This window comes from Acartia tonsa, chromosome 2 (assembly GCF_053477335.1).
Source record: "Acartia tonsa isolate MP-2025a chromosome 2, ASM5347733v1, whole genome shotgun sequence".
Lineage (NCBI taxonomy): Eukaryota > Metazoa > Arthropoda > Copepoda > Calanoida > Acartiidae > Acartia > Acartia tonsa.
Window position 1 is genome coordinate 51,080,473 of NC_137261.1, and position 19,870 is coordinate 51,100,342.

Below are 19,870 nucleotides of genomic sequence, written 5' to 3' on the forward strand. Positions count from 1 at the left end.
AAATTTTTTTTAATCTTTTACCAAATTAAAATTAAATTAGTTTTTCTTTCATTGTATGCAAATTTATTTGCAGAAAAAATGGATAAAAAATCTGGAGCTATTGCACCATTGTGCATTTATTTTGAATTTGTGTATTTCAGTATTAGATTTGCATTGATCAGCAGGAACTATGTTAAATATATTTGTGTTGATATTTATATGCCTAGGCATAGCTAGGGCAGATGATAGCCCTATTTCACAGGTAACACAATAATTTATTTGCAAATTTTAAAGAAAGCCTGCAGGAAATACACCGCTCTACCTGCTGAAAGACTGCCACAAGTAGAACCAATACCCAAATTTAAAGCCTCCAACAAAAAAAGTTATAGACATCTTACAATGACATTTTAGAAGGTTGAAAAAAAATATTCATGTAAAAATTGTAAAGATTTTTTCAGCAGTCATAGCGGTGTATTTCCTTCAGGCTTCCTTTTTTATATAATTTTTAATTTATTTAAGTATTACTTTTTATTTTAGTTGAGACAAGCAGTGTTCTTTGGATATGACAAAAACGTGATTCCAATAACAATAGTGGTAAACATATATTTGTTTCAAATTTTAACCAACTGAAATAATCTAGGGGGGGACTGGTCATTGGGTTGTTTATTACACGAGGCTCGAAAGTTTATGATAACATTTTTTATTTGTTGACTTTTGACTTTAACATTGTATAGGCTTGGCAAGCGTCAAAGTACACCAGTGGCTCCACAACCCTTAAAGGGTTATGCCAACTATCTGGTACAATGTTGCATGGAGTTTTTTCTTGTAAAATGTCATTTTGTATCCTATATGAACTTGACTTGGCAACTAGGTGGAGACGCAGTTCAGTCAATTCCATGCTAGGTACCTATAAAATATGTTATTATGCAATCATTATTATCGTGCCCAAATCGGAATTATGAAGAAACTTAACCAGAAGAACCAAAGCAAAGATACTGCAATATAACCTTTAAATATCATATATTAAATAAAAATATGTTGTACCTTTGAGAAAAATAAATCTTATCTTATCTTATCTTTAAACTGCTAAAATAATTGGTTTGTAAAAATTTAACTAACAGAGGAAGAGGTTCCTTTGCAGTTTTCAATGAAGCATTTTAAGTCCTTTGCGTGTGATTTTTTTTATCGGGGCAGGGTAGGTACAACTAGAGAAATATCCATAGAAATATTCCAATATATCTTTTTTTCAAATTAATTTTCTAATTGAAATAAATTTTATTTGGTACAACAGAAACATTCAATAATTATCCGCCAATAATTTTCATCTACAGAGATGTAATTTTCTGTATCATAATTAAGGGTTTATTGTCAATATCTTTTCCCTTAAAATCCCCTCAAAAAAGTGATGTTTAATGTAAAGAATGAAACAGATATCGAGCCTATCCAAGTCCGCCTGGCACTGGCTCCAAAATGGATGGACATGGACAGTAATGGAATTCTCAGCATTATTTTCTGGCTCAGGTGATCTATTATTATAAATCTACTAGCGTATACTCCTCTAGGGGCATCTTAGGTGGGAGAGGGAAAGGAAAAGGTAAAAATCTTTTTGGGATGTCATATCTTATTTTAAGGGTGAAGATACCCTCCTCAAAACAGTTTTTAAAAACCCTACCTTGGACATATGTGAAGGAGAAGCATACCGGTTCAGCAGTTAACGAGATCCTTTGATACAGACAAAAAACTTAATACTATATAAAATAGGATTATCGTTTTGACCTTTGTGTGACAATTATAGAGTATCCACTAGTTGTTGGGGAGGCTTTGGTGCTGCAACATTTATAGTAAGAGTATGGGGAATACCTTCCCCGAATCAAGCGCAATTAAAGGGTTGGTTGTCCGAAATAGTTGGGATGTTCCTAAAAAAAATTAGAATTGTATTCTTTTAGCAATCAAAAGTATATTACAATATTATAGACAGCATTTTTAGACCTTTTTGAATGTTAAATTTTAGTTAATGTTATTGAAATCATCATCATCATCATCAGACGCATCTCTCTTTTTGACTGTGAAGGCCAGAGAATACGGACACCTTGTTCCTCCATGAATTCCTGCTGTCTTTGGCAAGTTTTTCAGCTTCTCCCCATGTTAATTCCAAATTAAAGAGGTCCTTTTCAGTGCTCCGCCTCCAGGTCATTTTTGGTTGTCCCCGATTACGTTTACCAGTGGTGGGGTTCCATTTTAAGCACTTTTTTGGAAACCTATTTTGTTCCATTCTGAGCACATGTCCTAGCCACCTTAGTCTTTTATATTTCACTTCTGCTTCAATACTATTGCACTTGGTCTTATACAGCTCATGGTTTGATATTTTGTTTGGCCAGAATATTTTGCAAATTCTTCTTAGGCAGCTATTGTGAAATGCATTAAGTTGATTTGTTTCAGTTTTCACAGTTCTCCAGCATTCAGCTCCATAGAGAAGAACTGATTTCACATTACTGTTGTAAAGTCTGATTTTTGTTTTCAGAGCAAGTTTCTTTGAATTCCAAACGTTGTGTAGACTGTTGAAAGCAACCCTAGCCTTATCAATCCTGGTTTTAATATCAGCTTTTGAGCCATTTTCACTGCTGATAACACTCCCCAGATAGGTGAATTTGTTGCTTTGTTTCAATTGTTCACCATTTATTGTTATACTTTGATCATGGTTTGTAGGTATATTCATAATTTCAGTCTTCTTGACATTAACAAAGAGCCCGACTTGTCCTGCATATTTGACTAGTCTATCTGTCTTGGCTTGTAGATGTTTAATTGTTTCTGAAATCAGTGCCAGGTCATCAGCAAAGTCCAGATCTTCTAGGTGTCCTAGTATGCCCAGCTGGAGACCACGTTTTTTGTCCTCTGTGGTTTTCTTCATCACCCAGTCAATGACCAATATAAATAGAATAGGTGATAAAATGCATCCCTGTCTAACTCCAGTGCTTATTTTAAAGAAATCAGATGTCTTATTGTTTCCAACTGAAACACAGGCTTGGAAGTTGTCATAAAATTTAGTTATCATAATTATCATCTTTTCTGGTATACCATAACTTCTTAGTATTTTCCAGAGTGTTTGTCTGTGTATAGAGTCAAAGGCCTTAGAGAAATCAACAAAATTTACGTGAAGTGGCTTGTTAAATTCAACACATTGTTCAATAACTGTCCTAAGGGTGAAAATTTGGTCAACACAGCCCCTTCCAGCACGGAATCCAGCTTGTTCTTCTCTCAGTTTATTGTCAATTTTCTCATCAATTCTGTTTAAAATAACTTTACATAGGACCTTGCTTAGGATAGAAAGCAGCATAATTCCTCTCCAATTATCACAATTGTTCAAATCTCCCTTCTTAGGTAGTTTTATGATTATACCTTTAGACCAGTCCGTTGGTATCTTTTCTTGCCTCCAAATTTTATCAAAAAGATCAGTTAGAGTCCTAGCAGAAAGATCTATGTCTGCCTTAAGCATTTCGGCAGTTATTAAGTCAGGTCCTGGTGCTTTGTCATTCTTTAGGCTATGTATAGCAGCTTTAACTTCTTGAATAGTTGGTGGTCTTATATCTATGTCTATTTCATGTCCTGGTTCTGGTTCAGCAGTAATTTCTGGTTCAGGTCTGTTCAACACTTCTTCAAAATGTGATTTCCACCTTTCAGCAATTGCTTTTTCTGTAGTGAGTAATTTACCATCTTTAGCCTTGATAGTTTCACCACTCTTTTTGCTATATTTGCCACTTAATTGCTTGGTTATGTTGTATACTGTTTTCATGTTACCAAAGTCAGCTGCTCTCTGGGCCTTTTCAGCCAGATTGTCAATGTAATCTCTCTTGTCTTTCCTTGTGCACTTTTTGACTTCTTTGTCTTTAGCAGTATATTCCGCTTTTAAATTGCTCATGTCAGCCAAATGTTGAGCATTATGGATTTTGTTTTTGAGCTTCTTTCTCTCTTCTATTTTGATCCATGTTTCTTCAGAGATCCAGTCCTTTTTCTCTGGTTTCTTGTGTCCTAGGATTTCCTTAGCAGTAGATTGAAAGTTTTCTTTAATTGAAGTCCATGTGATCTCAGTCTCTTCATTTAGGTCCTCTAAGACTTGAAATCTATTTCTGAGTTTTAAGACAAATTCATTCTTTATCACAGGGTCCTTTAATCTTGAAGAATCATATTGTCTACTAATCTCACTCTTTTTATCATGGCCAGTACGCTTTAGCTTTAATTTAATCTTACTGACAACTAGTTCATGGTCACTAAATATGTCGGCTCCTCTATAGCTCCTACAGTCTTGCATTGAATTGACCCATTTTCTATTGATCATAATGTGGTCAATCATGTTTCTTGTTTATTGAAATCATCCATTCCTTAAAAAATCCTTTACAGGCAACCTTATAACTACCATTATATAAGGGTTTATCATACTTTTGATCTATAATAAACCTCAGAAGGACACGTACTTTCTTCCCAAAATTTCTTTCTTTATGAAAATTTTCTTTAAAAAAACATAGAAAAGCAAATATAGAATTATGATAGGAACAAAAAATAATCTTTAACATTAATTTAATTTGTTGGGGGAGCTTAGAATTGGTCCTGGGTAGGTTAAAAACTAGGATCAATTGTACTTGAATATCCATGATGTCCACAAGAGTAGATGAATATCTAAAGAATTAGTCATGTGTCGTTAAATATCCACAACTGCAATCAATAGTAGTACTATATCCACTTGGACATTCAGAAACAGTTCAGCCATAAAAGTATAGATTTGAAACAGAAAAAAATCTCTTAATAGGGGTAGGGGGTTTGTTCCGCCCATCCCCTCTGGGATCATTGGCCCATGGAGATTAAAGGCAAAATAACTACCTTAGAAAACAGGGAGAGGGGGGACAATGGGCTGTTTATTACACTAGTCACTTAAGTTTTATAATAACGTTTTCTTATTCGCTGGGTTAACACCTTAGCGATTTTAGTGAATTAGGATTGGTTGTTTAATTAAGTTTAGTGTTCAAACGTTTCAACCATTAATGCTAATCAACAGAAGGGGTAATATTGTGTATAATTAATTCTATCTTTTTACATTCCTTATTTGCAAAACGACAGTCAACTCAAGGATTTCTCAGAATTTATAAGTCCAACTAAAAATACATTTCTGTCAATAATTGTTTTTCTTACAGACAAAAAATGCATCAGAAAAAATCAAATATAAAAAAACTTTGATATAAAAATAATTTTATCTACTGTGGATTACATTGGCTGTATCAGCTTTTCCATTATGGTTTCAAAACCGATTATTACACGTTGGATTAGAACCGGTTCTCAGCCATACTGAAAAAAATGTATATCATAATATTACAGACAATTTTCACCGAATATTATAATAAAGATCATAAAATCAAATACCAGTTTTGTTAGACTGGGATTACAGCCCATCAAGGATAACAAACCTGGTTTTAATCTTTAATTTATCATATTGATAACCGCGGAAACTGTCTATGATACGATGCACTAGATAATTATTATGCCATGGTCAGTTCATTTATCAAGTAGGAGAGGAGGGAATGGAATGATTTAGCCAGCTACAAGCTTCACTTTATTAGAGTACATGGATATCTGGTGCAACACTCACGTAATAATATAACCATTATCAAATATTCTTTTATAATTCTGACCTTATATTTATGTTTAGGTTAACCTGGAATGATCACAGGCTTACTTGGGACCCGGAGGACCATATGGACATCTCAACCTTCAGGTAAACATAATTTCTTAATTACATCCTTATTTAAAAGTAACATGATGTTTATGTTTCTTTCTGTAAGTAGCAAAGGATTTATCGAAGCGCTGAATCCTTATAGTTCTCCTTATAAAGCTTCGTAATTGTTTTTGGCATGCTACCTTCTTCCTCCAAAGTAAAATAGTAATGTCAAAACAGTGTTTGAAAGTGCCGCTAGCTGTCTCTAGGGACGTAGTAATATGTATTTCAACAATAAAGCTTGTCATTCTAGCTTGGGCTTTTTCGTGCATTTGAATAGTAACTGTAATTTGTTTGGGTAGCCAGGCTACTTTTTAATTCACTTTGTCTAGCTGTCGGTCAGTCCGTCCTTAACGCTTTTGGGGAAATGTGATTTTCTCCACTGCAATTTAAGATAGACAACTGAAATTTTTAATGAAGATTTTTTGTATCAATGAGCATCAAGTTTAAAATTTACTTTCTCCGTCAGTCTGTCGGTCTTTCATAAAAGACATTTAAATATTTTTTATTATCATTGGTTTCGTGATTTCTATGAATTTTTGCATATTTATCAACTAAACATTTTCTATGTGATTCAGTTTGTCCTTCCATGAATGTTTAATGCTTCGATACTTATGGATGTGGTCATCCTTGTTAATTTAATTATCTATTCTGCTTCTAACCTATACATATTTTATGTTTTTTTTCAGAATCACCCCAAGTGAACTCTGGAAGCCTGATGTTGCTATTTTCAATAAACAGGTAGAAAATAAAAAAAATAACATTTCATCAATTGATTTATAATTGCTTGTAGCTGGCTAAAACAATGATCTCTCTCATTCTCCCACCCCCTCCTCTTCTACTGGATATACGAGCTGACTAATAAATGAGAAATAGCAACCCAAATTGGAGACAATTTTTCCCTTTCATTATATCAACGTATATTCTACATCCATGATTCTATCAAAGATGACTTTAAAGTCAAATAAGCAAAAGTTTATTTTTCTGCAATTATTTCTAAATCCAACTTTAAATTTTTCAGGATTTGGAGAATGGAATTTTAGCTGCAAAGCCAAAGTTTGTTTTAAATCTTGAAATAAAAATCTACAATTAAGACGATAACATATGTAGATGCCAGATCTAAGTTTCAAATAAATTGAACATACGTACATCACTTTTACTTAGAAGCTACGCTTCCGAGATAGTGGTAGTCTAAATATATATCTATATATATTCATGACAAGCACACACTCACCTTGACATGCAAACTTCATGCAATTATCTTAAGCTCACACTCTAATTAACATGATGCAAGGCATACCTTTTCAAGCCAATAAACATGTCCTTTTTAGGCCTATTTTCAAGTAAAATACTTACATATATTCACACTACCACATAAATATTCTTAATATATGGAAATCCATTTAGCAATAATTTTTGTTATTACAGTTATATTTTAGATAGTATTATAGATAGTTTTTTGGGGACATTAATATAAAAATATAAAATAAAATTGTGTTAGTCCGGGCCTTATGATTTGATTTAAATATTAGTGGAAAATTGTCTGTAATACAATGCAATACATGATTTTTCAGTATGGCCAAGAACCAGTTATCATCCAGCGAAAATTAATTGGTTTCTAAGCCATACTTGAAATCGATTTATTTTGAAACTAGGAGTACAGATGTTAATGTGCATGTCCACAGCAACGGAAATATTCTCTGGATTCCTCCTGTCTCTCATAAGGTAAGGAATATGAATGGATGTAGAGTAGAATATATGTAGATATTAGGAAAGGTTAATATTGTCGTCAATATAGCTTACTATCATAGAACTCATTTAATGGTCAGTTCGTTCATCCAGTAGGAGGGGAGGGGATGGGGTCGGAAGGTAAATTGGGGGTAATAAAGTTTGAGGGGGTAAACATTAAGAGATATAAGTTTTCCGGAATTTTAATGTAGGGAGTAGATTTGAAATCTGCATCAAATTTTAAGGATTTTTTATAAAATTCGTTTTTTGTAAAATTCTTTATCTAAAAGCGAAAATACATTTTAAGTTAATTAATTTTGACCAATAGGATAGGTGGATTTTAAACTACCTGCGCTCTAATTGGTTGAATGATGTACGACATCCAATCAGAGCGCAGATTTTTTAAATCCACCAATCACAGATGCCAAAATTAATTAACTTAATTTGTATTTCCGCTTTTAGATAAAGAATTATACAAAAAACGAATTTTATAAAAAATCCTTAAAATTTGATGCAGATTTCAAATCTACTCCCTACATTACAATTCCGGAAAACTTATATCTTTTAATGTAAACATCTAATTATCCTACAATTGGAGTCCATTGGAGATGGGTTTAGTATTACTTTAGGCCAAATTAAAGTAAAATTCGGTACAGGTTTGCCATCCAGGAGTTAGGCATTAATAATAATAATACCATCTAGACCCCCTCTTTAATTTCAATTTTCGTCAAAAATAAAAGGTTTGAAAGGGGGTTCTGTGCTCTCTGGGAACATTGAGAGAAAGCACCAAGTGCATTGTCTTATTATGCAACACTCATTCTTTTATACAATATGAAAAAAAAATATTTTGTCAAAAAGATTGACATATTATTTAAATTAGCCAAAAACTGAAACTTTTTTGTGTGCTAGTGACATATTCCTCATTATGAATGCATTACAGCTCTGTAATCAAAAACATTGAAGAAAAAAAGTTGCTAATTATATAAAAGAAATTTAATTGAAAGTAAGCAAAGTTTTTGTGAGTTTAGGAACTTTATGTTTCTTTTCATCTGTAACACTCAACAAAGATTTGCAAACAATAACATCAAATTCAATTTTACAACATAGAAAAATTTCATTTCAATCAAATTTTCCAATTTTGAACAAAATATTGACATTGTCCATGAGTAGCGAAGCATTAATCAGGCTAGTAATGTTTTATATCAGTGGTGGACATTTGCAAGGGCAAGAGGGGGGAGAGGAGCCTTGAGAGGAAAAAATGGGAGAAAGCGATTCGCACAAATTTTGTATTTTAAACTTTAGAAACTGATTTATTGGGGACTTTGGTCATTTTACAGGGGTGATTTTTCTTGGGAGAGTGGAGGTACCTTCCTTAAAATAGTTGAAAACCTTCCATAAACCTATAAGAAGCTTCACTAGATAGCTACTTACACACATACAGATATTCTGTTACTTTTTTTATAAAGATTGAACAATATGCCATATTCAGTAAAAGAAATGTTTTTTTTTAAGAAAAGCAGGGACAAGGGAAGTTCTTTCTGATCAACAATTCTATTAAAATCACGCAACTAATTCACGAAACCTTTAAAAGTTTTGAATGTTTGGGATGATTCAACTATTATAAAAAAGGGTTTATAGTAAAGTAGATAAGAGTTTAAATTTGCTAAATCTCATCACTAAACCTCACTATTAGATAAGAAATTAGCAGACCGTTTTTCAAAACAAACAAAAGAATTCTTACCAAACAATTCAAAAGTAGGGAGATTAAAAAAATATTTTTAATTACTTCGTAAAATTTAAATCTTTAATTTTTTTTCTTTTCCATAATATTTGTAACTGATTAAAGACAAAAAACAAAATATTTTAATAAATTTTTACTTTGATGCATTTTCAAACACTTTTATTAACCCCTTAAAGCAAGTTAAGACAAAAGTTTCATATTGATTCAATGATTAAAATACATCTTACTTTAAAGCTCAAAAATAAAATTCCTTGTTCATTACTTATTAAAACAAGGATGACAACATTCATAAGCGAAGCGCTGAAATTGAAGGACAAACATACATTAACTCTAGTAGAGTGTCAGAACTGAATATTAATGCAAATGTCTACAAAATTGTGAGTAAATTTGTTGCAAAACTGATTAAATACATGTTACTGTTTAAGGACATAATGACGTTTTTAGGACTTTATTATAGAGATGCTTCGCTTATAACACTTTACCTTGTTGTAATAGGAATCAGTATTCAAAAAATCTGATGACTAGGATAATTTTAACATACAAAAATTTGTTGTAAAAAAGGTAAAAAATAAGCCTGTTTTAAATGAACGAATGAACTTTCTGGTAACGATTATAGAGTTGCTGCGCTTTCTAAGTGGTACCTAACAGCTATAGGAATTAGCATGTAAAGTTTGAATTGATAGGACAATTCCAACCTTTTTAAATTAATGGAAACAGCTAACTGTAATGGAAAGACGTACGGACTTACGGACCGACCATAATTATAGAAAAGCTTCGCTTTTAAAAAATAAATAAACATAAAATACTAAATTCTATTTGACGAACACCTTAATAACAAATAAGCATAAAAAATATATATATTGGTTCCTTACCACAAAGTTGCCTATTAGGCACTGATCCCCCTCCTTATTAAGATTATATCTTTTGGTTTCCTTAATGCTATACCAAAAGGACCCCCGCCCCTTTGATCGTTTACAATTTGTTTTAAGTTAATGGTGGGGAAAGGGGGGATTCTGTGCTCTACAAGGCACTTTGGGGAAAATTACCCATTTTTAAATTCTGTAATAAGTTTGTAAATTGTTAATATTCGAGAAGATTAGTTGTTTTTATGTTCAATATTGCAGGACATGATAAATCATTTTATGATTTCAGGGAAGCTCCTTATTTACATTTCCTAATTCGACACTTCCCTCCAACTTGTTTCGCAATTAGAGGCAAGATGTTGTCAAGAAATACCAAATTAAACCACAACATATATTATAAAATTTAGGATTTGGAAAAGAATAGTTATGTAGTTCAGAATTTTATTGATAGGTGTCGTAAAAACTTTTTTTATGTAAAATTTTTTGATGAGATAAATATCTAAACAATCTTAAATATTTTTGAAAATATTACAGCTATCCACTCTTTGGGATTTTCAATAAATTTTATTCACTTTTAAACATATAATTTACGAGTATTCTATGATTTAGATAAAATATGTAAAAAGCATTATTAAACTCGTTCATCTCAAAACTAAACATGGAACTAATCTCTGACTATCATTTTTGCATGGCTTGTAGTAAAGTGAGCAAAAACTAATAAAATAATGCTTGAGATTCTTATCAAATTCTGCCAAAAGTTGCATACTCTCATCATCTAGTTTTAACTGGAAATCTATGAAATCAGCTCTAAAGCATTGTTTGCCAGAATAGCCTTTCCTTGTCCCTGAAGAAAAAAAATGTTTTTTTTAACACATATTAAAATCATTTTATTCTGCACAATGTGTATGTATATTGTATATATCAAGGACGAGTTGATGCAAAGCAAGCAAGATTGCGTGGGAACTGTATGTAGACTTGATTTTATTAATAGACATAATATATCTAAATGGTCCATCGGACCCCAAATTTGTTGAATATAAATAGTCAATTACAGCACACGTTTATTTTATATTTGTTACACACGATTCTTTCTAATAATACCATCGACGAGGATATAATCTCCCGACAGTTACAAATTGAACTATTCATAGCTGACTCACATAGAATGCCTATTGGCTGATTTAGAGTGTGTCTCTAGATCATCTCTATTGTTTATTCTAGGTGCTCTGTGAAGGTGTCGACTATGACAACTGGCCCTGGGGAGTTCAGGTTCTTGCTGCAGGAGCACAGCTACTCTATAAATAGGGAATATACATATGTATACCCGTTGGTATGTGTGTCACTCCGACACGACGTAAAATAACTTTAGATTACAAGTTTTTGGAATTTTTTATTCATTCTACTTTCTGTTTTTTTTATTCTGGAGAACAGTGTATTGCTCGTTTTACTATCGTTAACTAAATTGAGGGTATACAATAGGGTGGGTCGATTTTGGACATTTTTTTTCTGAGGCCAAAGCGGGGATCTGCACTCAATTTATATAGATATAATACACCTCTGGATGATTTAAAATTTATCCTAAGTCTTTAAACCGCTGACGACCAGACATTCAATTGTATAGCTATTTGTAAATGGGAGTCAAAAATTTATTGAATCAGAACTATGGCTTCATGGTGCTCCCTGGAAATGCCTTGAGGAGCTGAGTCAGGAACTTTTGTCCGTTTCAAAAAATCTCGTTCCTAGCCTGAGAAAATCTAAAAAACCTCTACAAATTGGACAATTCTCAATAAACCTTAAAATTTTTTGGTTTTTTAGGGATTTCTAAGGCTAGGAACGAGATATTTTGAAACGGACAAAAGTTCCTGATTCAGCTCCTCAAGGCCTTTCCAGGGAGCACCATGAAGTCATAGTTCTGATTCAAAAATTTTTTTGAATGTCGTCTTTGCATACTAATAAGTAATGAATTATATTTTTAAGTGGTCGTGTTCTAAAACTCAAATTTTTAAAATTCTTCTTCGGTCAGAAATGTTTTTGAGGTTAATTTTATCTGTTGCATATACCCGCTTTGTCTAATTCCGATATGAACCCACCCTAGTATACAATATACATCCATTTATCGTCTATTGTCTTATCCCTATTTCAAAAAAAAATTGTATCTTTTTTTATCATTTACTAAGTACATTTGCGATTACTTTTCACGGTTGGACCCTCAGATGTCAAAACTTTATTTTAGTGTTTGGCCAAAATGACTTAGCAATTGTATCTGTAAGTACGTCTAATAACACCCTTTGCTATTTTTAAAATCCTAGAAAATTTTTTTTGCAAGAAAATTGCATAAATTCGCAACGTTTTTAGAACCACTACATAACTCGAGTTTTAAAACTTTTTATATAAAATCCTTTTTACAAAAAATATCAATAATTACTTAGAATTAAACCTGAAAGAAAAAAAATCTCATTACACGTGTTAATTTGCATGTTTTAGGTCTTTTTTTGAGGAAAGTATAACTTCACATTTTTGACAATAATATGTTTTTTTAACATTTCAAAGTAAAATATAATAAAACTAAAACGATTTTTCTTGAATTATCAGTTGAAAATTTCATCAAACATGCAATTTAAGTGATGAAAATTTAATAAAATCATTTTTTGAATGTTTAGAATTACCAATTTTCTACATTTAAAACAAAATGTTAACAAAATTTAAAATCATTTTAACATATAACTTCAAAAATCAATAACATTTTATAAAAAGATGTTTCAAAAAATAAATCATTAAAAGGTATTAAAATGCATTTGAAATTACTTAAAATTAAAACGAGAACATCTTTTTACATTGTATTCTGTGTAATAGAGTTTAAATGACATGATTAGTGAATGAAATATTTCCTAAACTCATTAAGCCTTTTTGTGACTATATTAAAAACAATTTATTTTGTTTTATATTGTATTTTTATTCAAATATTTAACAAAATTTTCCCTACATCAATAAAATAAAGTCAGTTTTTTACTGTTTCCAGGTTTTTCTTTATAATTATAACAATTAAATATAATATAAATCTTCATTATCTTTTATTTGAATTATCATACACATTAAAATGTAAAGTATAAGCTAGAATAGCACTTTTTTCAACGAATATTTTAATGACATTATATCAAAATAATTCCTCTTAAATATCACACAACATATGATTGGGAAGTATAGCCATTTCTTGGAGGTATAATATTTACAAAAATACCATTAATTCTGTTTTTATCAGAAGTTAAAAAAATTGAACAATTCTAAAACAATGGTTGGCTGTCTAGATATTGAGTACACTAAGACTACGGCTCTGTTCTATTGAAATAACGTTGCAAAAAGAGGGGTTCTGAAAGTAATCTACCTAATTTTTTTTAAAGAACCAACAAGTACTATCAGTATCTTTTTTCTTGTAATCTAGCAGACAATCAAATCATAACACAATTTTCATGATAAAATATTCAGGTTTCTACTTCACATTCTAAAAAATATACTGATCAATAAAATGTTCAAAATTTTACTTTGTACTAATTGAAAAAATATGTTGTAATTATTATTTTAAAGTTACATTTTTATCCCTGACAAAATCATAGACGACTTTTAAAGGCATCTTATCTAAACTTTTTGAAGAAAAACTTAAAAGCGTTAATTAAGTATGAAAACTATTTTCTTCGATTTTTCTGAAGTTATTATCGCATTCTATGGGTTTTTTATTATCATTTACTTATATCGAAAGTGCCAAACATTGTACCCTAACTTATTCATTTAATAAAAAACTAACCGTGTTTTATTTACTAAGTATATTTGCGATTACTTTTATTTAATGAAATCTTCCAATTTTTAACATGTACAAAACGGCCTGCTTAATTGCTTCAAGATCCATGTCAGATCTATATAGGAAATAAATGTCTATAAACGAGCTCAAGTTTTCCAAGGAATATATGATTAAAACTCATAGTGCTCCAATAATCCATAATAAACTCTCATTGCTCAGAACGATAAGACCCATTATTTAACTTTATTAAAAATAAATTCATTTTTTTCATTTCATGTTGCTATTTACCTTATATTGATGTATTTAATTTCTAATCATAAAAAAGAAAATTTAAATTTATAATATGATAAATGTAAGAAAACTATGTTTTAAAAGAATTCGATTGTGGCGACATTTTGTGTGTTCAAATATTAAACTAAAATTGTAATCATCATCATTAACCCTTTGGTGATGGTAATGTAAAGAAAAAATATAATTTAAAAAAATCTTTTAAAAATCATTTAAATTATTAAATATTTACTTTCTTTTAGATAGTAATGCCGGGTGAGGAAAATAGATTTATTGAGAAATAGATATGCATATAGAAAACTAGCCAATAGGGAGATAATTATATCGAGCCAACTCTAGTTTAATGAAATCTTCCAATTTTTAACATGTACAAAACGGCCTGCTTAATTGCTTCAAGATCCATGTCAGATCTATATAGGAAATAAATGTCTATAAACGAGCTCAAGTTTTCCAAGGAATATATGATTAAAACTCATAGTGCTCCAATAATCCATAATAAACTCTCATTGCCCAGAACGATAAGACCCATTATTTTACTTTATTAAAAATAAATTCATTTTTTTCATTTCATGTTGCTATTTACCTTATATTGATGTATTTAATTTCTAATCATAAAAAAGAAAATTTAAATTTATAATATGATAAATTTAAGAAAACTATGTTTTAAAAGAATTCGATTGTGGCGACATTTTGTGTGTTTAAATATTAAACTAAAATTGTAATCATCATCATTAACCCTTTGGTGATGGTAATGTAAAGAAAAAAATATAATATAAAAAAAATCTTTTAAAAATCATTTAAATTATTAAATATTTACTTTCTTTTAGATAGTAATGCCGGGTGAGGAAAATAGATTTATTGAGAAATAGATATGCATATAGAAAACTAGCCAATAGGGAGATAATTATATCGAGCCAACTCTAGTATATTATATACATAGATTATTAATGTATGCTTTTCCAATTTGAAACTGTGAAAATGTATTTAGGAATGCAGTCTTGAGTTCGGATCCTGGTCTTTTAATGCTGAACAATATGATTTAGATTTCTATGATGATGAGGTATAATAAGTACTATGTTAGCTATTTTGTAAATTCAACTACCATACAACACAAGGAACAATTAAATTAGAAATATTACTGTTGAGTTGGATGTTATACAATCGTCTACGCCCCTAGAAGCTTCTATGACACTGGCCGCAGCGCTCGTCCCCCTGGCCTGACTAGCCGCAGCGCTCAGTCCCCTAGCCTATAACCTAACCTATTTGTAAAAAAAATATCGTTCTCGGCCAGTGTCATAGTTTTTTTTTAGTGGAGAGGGGGGTGGGTACTAAAATTTAATAAAAATCTAAAGAGACCTATTAGAAGTTACCCTGTAAAGGAGAACCATATTATTTCAACGGTTAACGAGATCCTTTGTTACAGACAGACCGATACCCTGTTACTTTCATATAAAGATTATTATTAATCTAAAATTCTGCACAGGCAAGTATGGATCTGAAGCAGTTTGGAGACTACAATCAGTTTAAAATTCTCGAGCAAAGTGCTGAAAGAATTGAGAAAAGGTAAAAATTTAAAACTTCATAGATATTTAATGTTCTTATTTTTAAAAACAAGAATGACAATATCCATAAAAGAGAAGCTCTAATATCAGAAAAAAGGACAAAGAAGGTGTATCAACTTTTTTGCTTTTTATTTAAGATAGCTAGCCGGTTCTTTTAGTAAGTAGTAGATGTAAAATTTTTCATAGAATTCAGATATGCAATCGGTTTTTTTGTAGACCTCTTATTTTTAAAGTAATTTAAATTTTTTAAAAAAATAATTAAGTCGGTTTAAGGTACTAAAACGCAACAAAATAAAAGAAGAAAATGGCCAGTATGAACAAAAATAGTAAGATCTTTAATTTGACACCTTACTTTTAAAATTCTGTTGAGTAATTATTGAAGAAATCAATTTTTTTAACCTCGGTTTAATCAAAACTTTAAAGTAAAATATAATCTCCCACAGGCATAAAAAATATGGGTTCATATATATCTTTAGAATCAGAAAAATATTACGAATCCATTGTAAGCAAAATTGAAAAAAGTAAAAAAATAAAAATAATAAAAATGGCCTAACGTATTATTTTTTACAGGTAACACTTAATTGTAACTATTAAACTAGCGAATCACAAGTCTCAAAAATTGACTAATCGGGAAGCTTAACCTCAAAACCTCAACCAATAGAATTGGCAAAAAAAAAGGATAATGTTCATAGAATATATACAATAGATACTACAATGAAAATAGTGATACTTACATAACATGTAAAGAACGAAAAATTATGAACAAATATGCTTCAATCTGTTTATAAACTTCAAAACAATGCAGTTAAAAATGCTTTATTGTTTCTTGTGTTTAAAAAATATCTGTTACATTGTATGTATATTTATTTAGGTTTATTTCAAGTTTCAAGTTTTCAAGTTGTTCAACCCTTTAAAGCCGAAAATTATGATTCTTAAAATAAACTTATATTTTTTTATTATAGTTTTATAAAACTTTTTCAATTTAGCTTACAATGGATTCATAATATTTTTCTAATTCTAAAGTTATATATGAACCCATATTTTTTATGCCTGTGGAAGATTATATTTTACTTCAAAGTTTTGATTAAACCGAGGTTAAAAAAATTGATTTTTTCAATAATTACTCAACATAATTTTAAAAGAATAAAGGTACTAAGAAAGAGAGGGAATGTCTGATTGAGCCAATAGTAGAATCGCATCGGAATTTACATTGGATCTCATTGGTTGAAATTATGTACACATTTTCCTACGAAGGCATGTTTTTTTTCATTTCATACATACATAAAAGTCAGCTGTTAACAGTATATTTTCTTAGTAGAAAGCTTTGCGGAATCAGAATTAATTGCCCAAAAATTTCGTTTACAATTTGAAAGCTTGAAACAAAGTTGGATTCTTAAAAAAAAAGTTAGGCTGGCAACTCGCTGGTGAGACAAAATTATTTTTGTGAAAAATCCTCCAAAATCGAATAAAAAAATTTACAAAAATGAAATAAAATCTTAAGAGGGTTATTAACATATGATTTTGTTTAATTTTTGTAGATTTTTAATGTGCTTTTGGATGATTTTTCACAAAAATAATTTTGCCTCACTATCGAATAGCGAGTCTATCATTTTTTAAGAATCCACATCAGCTTGAGTCGAAAGTAAACAATACTTTTGTCTGCTAGGAATGTTCTCTCTTAGATTTGACGAAAAAAGGGTTCAGAATATTCTTCTACTCTTCTATTTCTATTTTTAAAAGTAAGGTGTCAAATTAAAGATCTTACTATTTTTGTTCACACTGGCCATTTTCTTCTTTTATTTTGTTGCGTTTTAGTACCTTAAAACCGACTTAATTATTTTTTTAAAAAACTTAAATTACTTATAAAATAAGAGGTCTACAAAAAAACCGATTGCATATCTGAATTCTATGAAAAATTTTACATCTACTAGGTACTTACTGAAAGAACCGGCTAGCTATCTTAAATAAAAAGCAAAAAAGTTGATACATCTTCTTTACAAAAATCTTGTAAAGTGTAATAACATTAATTAGTGGGTCTAAACAAAATTGTACACCAATTTGTTGCAAAATTACTTAATTAATACAGGATACAGTAAAAGGACATAATTTTATTTTAATGATTTGATTATAGATATGCCTCGCTTATAATATTGCACTTTGCTGTCCAAGGAATCATTATTTCAAAAGTCAGATAAATAGAATCTTACAAAAACTTATTGTCAAAAAAGTTAAAAATTAAAGAGACCCTAAAACTTCCTGTCATTAATTTTTTGTTGTAGATATGAAGGGGTAGATGAACCATATGTTAGTCTTAAATTTACCATCAGGAATTACATTTTAATATCTTTTAAAACTAATTTCACAAAAATTATGAGATTAATTCAAATTTTTAGTTTGTCCCAACTTTTTTACCAGTGATTTATCTACAAAAAGGGAAATTTGGTTTATTTGCAATTGAGGGTGTACAATACATCAATGCATTGTCAATTGTCTTATCCCTTAAGATCCCTGCTAATTGTTAAAAAGTTAGCTGGTTCAATTTTAACAATTAGACCATATTGCAAATAGTTATTCTTTATTTATAGTAGCGAAGCTACTCTATAATTCACTTTGTCTATCCCTCCGTCATGTTAGTCCGTTACATTATGGGGGAAATGTGATTTTCTCGGCTGCAGTTAAAGATCAGCTAAAATTTTTACTGAAGATTCCTATGACATAAGCGCGTCTAATCTATACTTTGATTTGTCCGTTTGTCGGTCATGCTTAAAAAAATGTAAACGTTATTCTTCGTGATTTAAAAAGATACTATTATCCATTTTTTCTCTGTAACTTACTTTGTCTGTTTGTCAATTTAATGTTTTTGTGCTTCGCTACTTACATATATTGTCATCTTTGTTTATGAATGAAATGTACTAAATCAGGCTGCAAAGAAAATATTTAGTGGACCAAAATCTTGGAAGAATAAACAACCCTGAATGGAACTCGGCAGAATAAATAAATCTGTACATTTCTAAATAATCTTATTTTTGGTAGATTTTTGTTTAAAATTAAATAAATACTCATATTATTTATGTTTTGTTTCTATGTTGAAATTATATAAATCTATAAAAACAAAATCTGATTAAATGTTTTGGATGCTTTCCTTCACAGAACCTGTCGAACACCGAACACCCACCCCCTTAAATTTGAAATAAATACGAGTTTAGGTTTGTTTTAAATGTCAAGTTTATTCTGGGGTCCCTAACCCTGTACCCATCATAACCTTACTAACCCTGATAGGGGTGTATATTTTGCACAAGATTCATTTTTTTCCCTGTTGCAATTTTTTTTATTTTTTCCCCTCCTAGATTTTTCAAGCAAGGAAGGGGATAAAATGGAAAAATATTTTCAGTCCTCATTATTTTATTCATCTTATGTCCCCTTCCACATATTTTTATTAGGGTAACGTGGGGTAATTCCGGTCAATTTTTTTCTTCAACTTAAATAAAAACATACTTCCCAAAAACTTTTTCCGGTTTTTAAGAGTGCAAATGAACGATATGGCAATAACGAAGAAGCCTGTCTTGGTCCCATTAAGATCTCGCAACTAGAAGTCTGTCAAAAATCGGTTTAAAGGGCGGCGGTTGGCCTATACCGGAATTACCCCACCGGTGGGGCTATTCCGGTCAGTTGACTTTGGGGGGGTGGAACACCCCCTTAAAATATTTTTTTTTTAAATATTAAACTATGATTAGAAAGCTGAGGTCATTAGCTTTCTAACAGTACTAGTCGCATGCAGATCAGACAATTTTTTGACAACATTTTCCCCATTTTAAAAAAGTCGGTAAAATCGCAAAAAAAAACATCAATTTTTTTCATGCAAACTTTTAAAAAAAAATCATACTTTTTATTATATGATTAGGTTTTTTTAAGCTTTATACATAAATTAGAGGCAATTTCTGATTCGCAGGTCTTGGAATTTCTTGAAAAAAGTGATTTTTTCCCAAAAAATTTTTAATTTTAAAAATCCTGCCAGTTTTGACAGCAGTTTTTGATACAATTTTTCTTGTCTCAAATTGGCTAGGATTGACCTACAAGGGTGGTTAAGGTGTCTAAAGATGCAAAATTACATGCCTGACAATTAACTCGAAATGATATGGGGTCTAACTCTAATAT

At 30.5% G+C, this 19,870-nt stretch overlaps 1 protein-coding gene across 1 annotated transcript; it reads left to right on the forward strand.

Annotated features, from left to right (window-relative positions):
- The first annotated feature begins 123 nt into the window (after positions 1 to 123).
- LOC145312854 (neuronal acetylcholine receptor subunit beta-3-like) lies at positions 124 to 18,771 on the forward strand. The gene is made up of 12 exons (XM_080152090.1): positions 124 to 241; positions 517 to 573; positions 1,400 to 1,500; positions 5,675 to 5,740; positions 6,430 to 6,481; positions 6,762 to 6,796; positions 7,396 to 7,465; positions 11,294 to 11,341; positions 15,142 to 15,213; positions 15,637 to 15,716; positions 17,995 to 18,037; positions 18,632 to 18,771. Exons 1-12 carry the CDS (start codon positions 170 to 172, stop codon positions 18,707 to 18,709), a joined length of 774 nt encoding a protein of 257 aa, XP_080008216.1. The 5' UTR covers positions 124 to 169; the 3' UTR covers positions 18,710 to 18,771.
- The last annotated feature ends 1,099 nt before the right edge of the window (positions 18,772 to 19,870 follow it).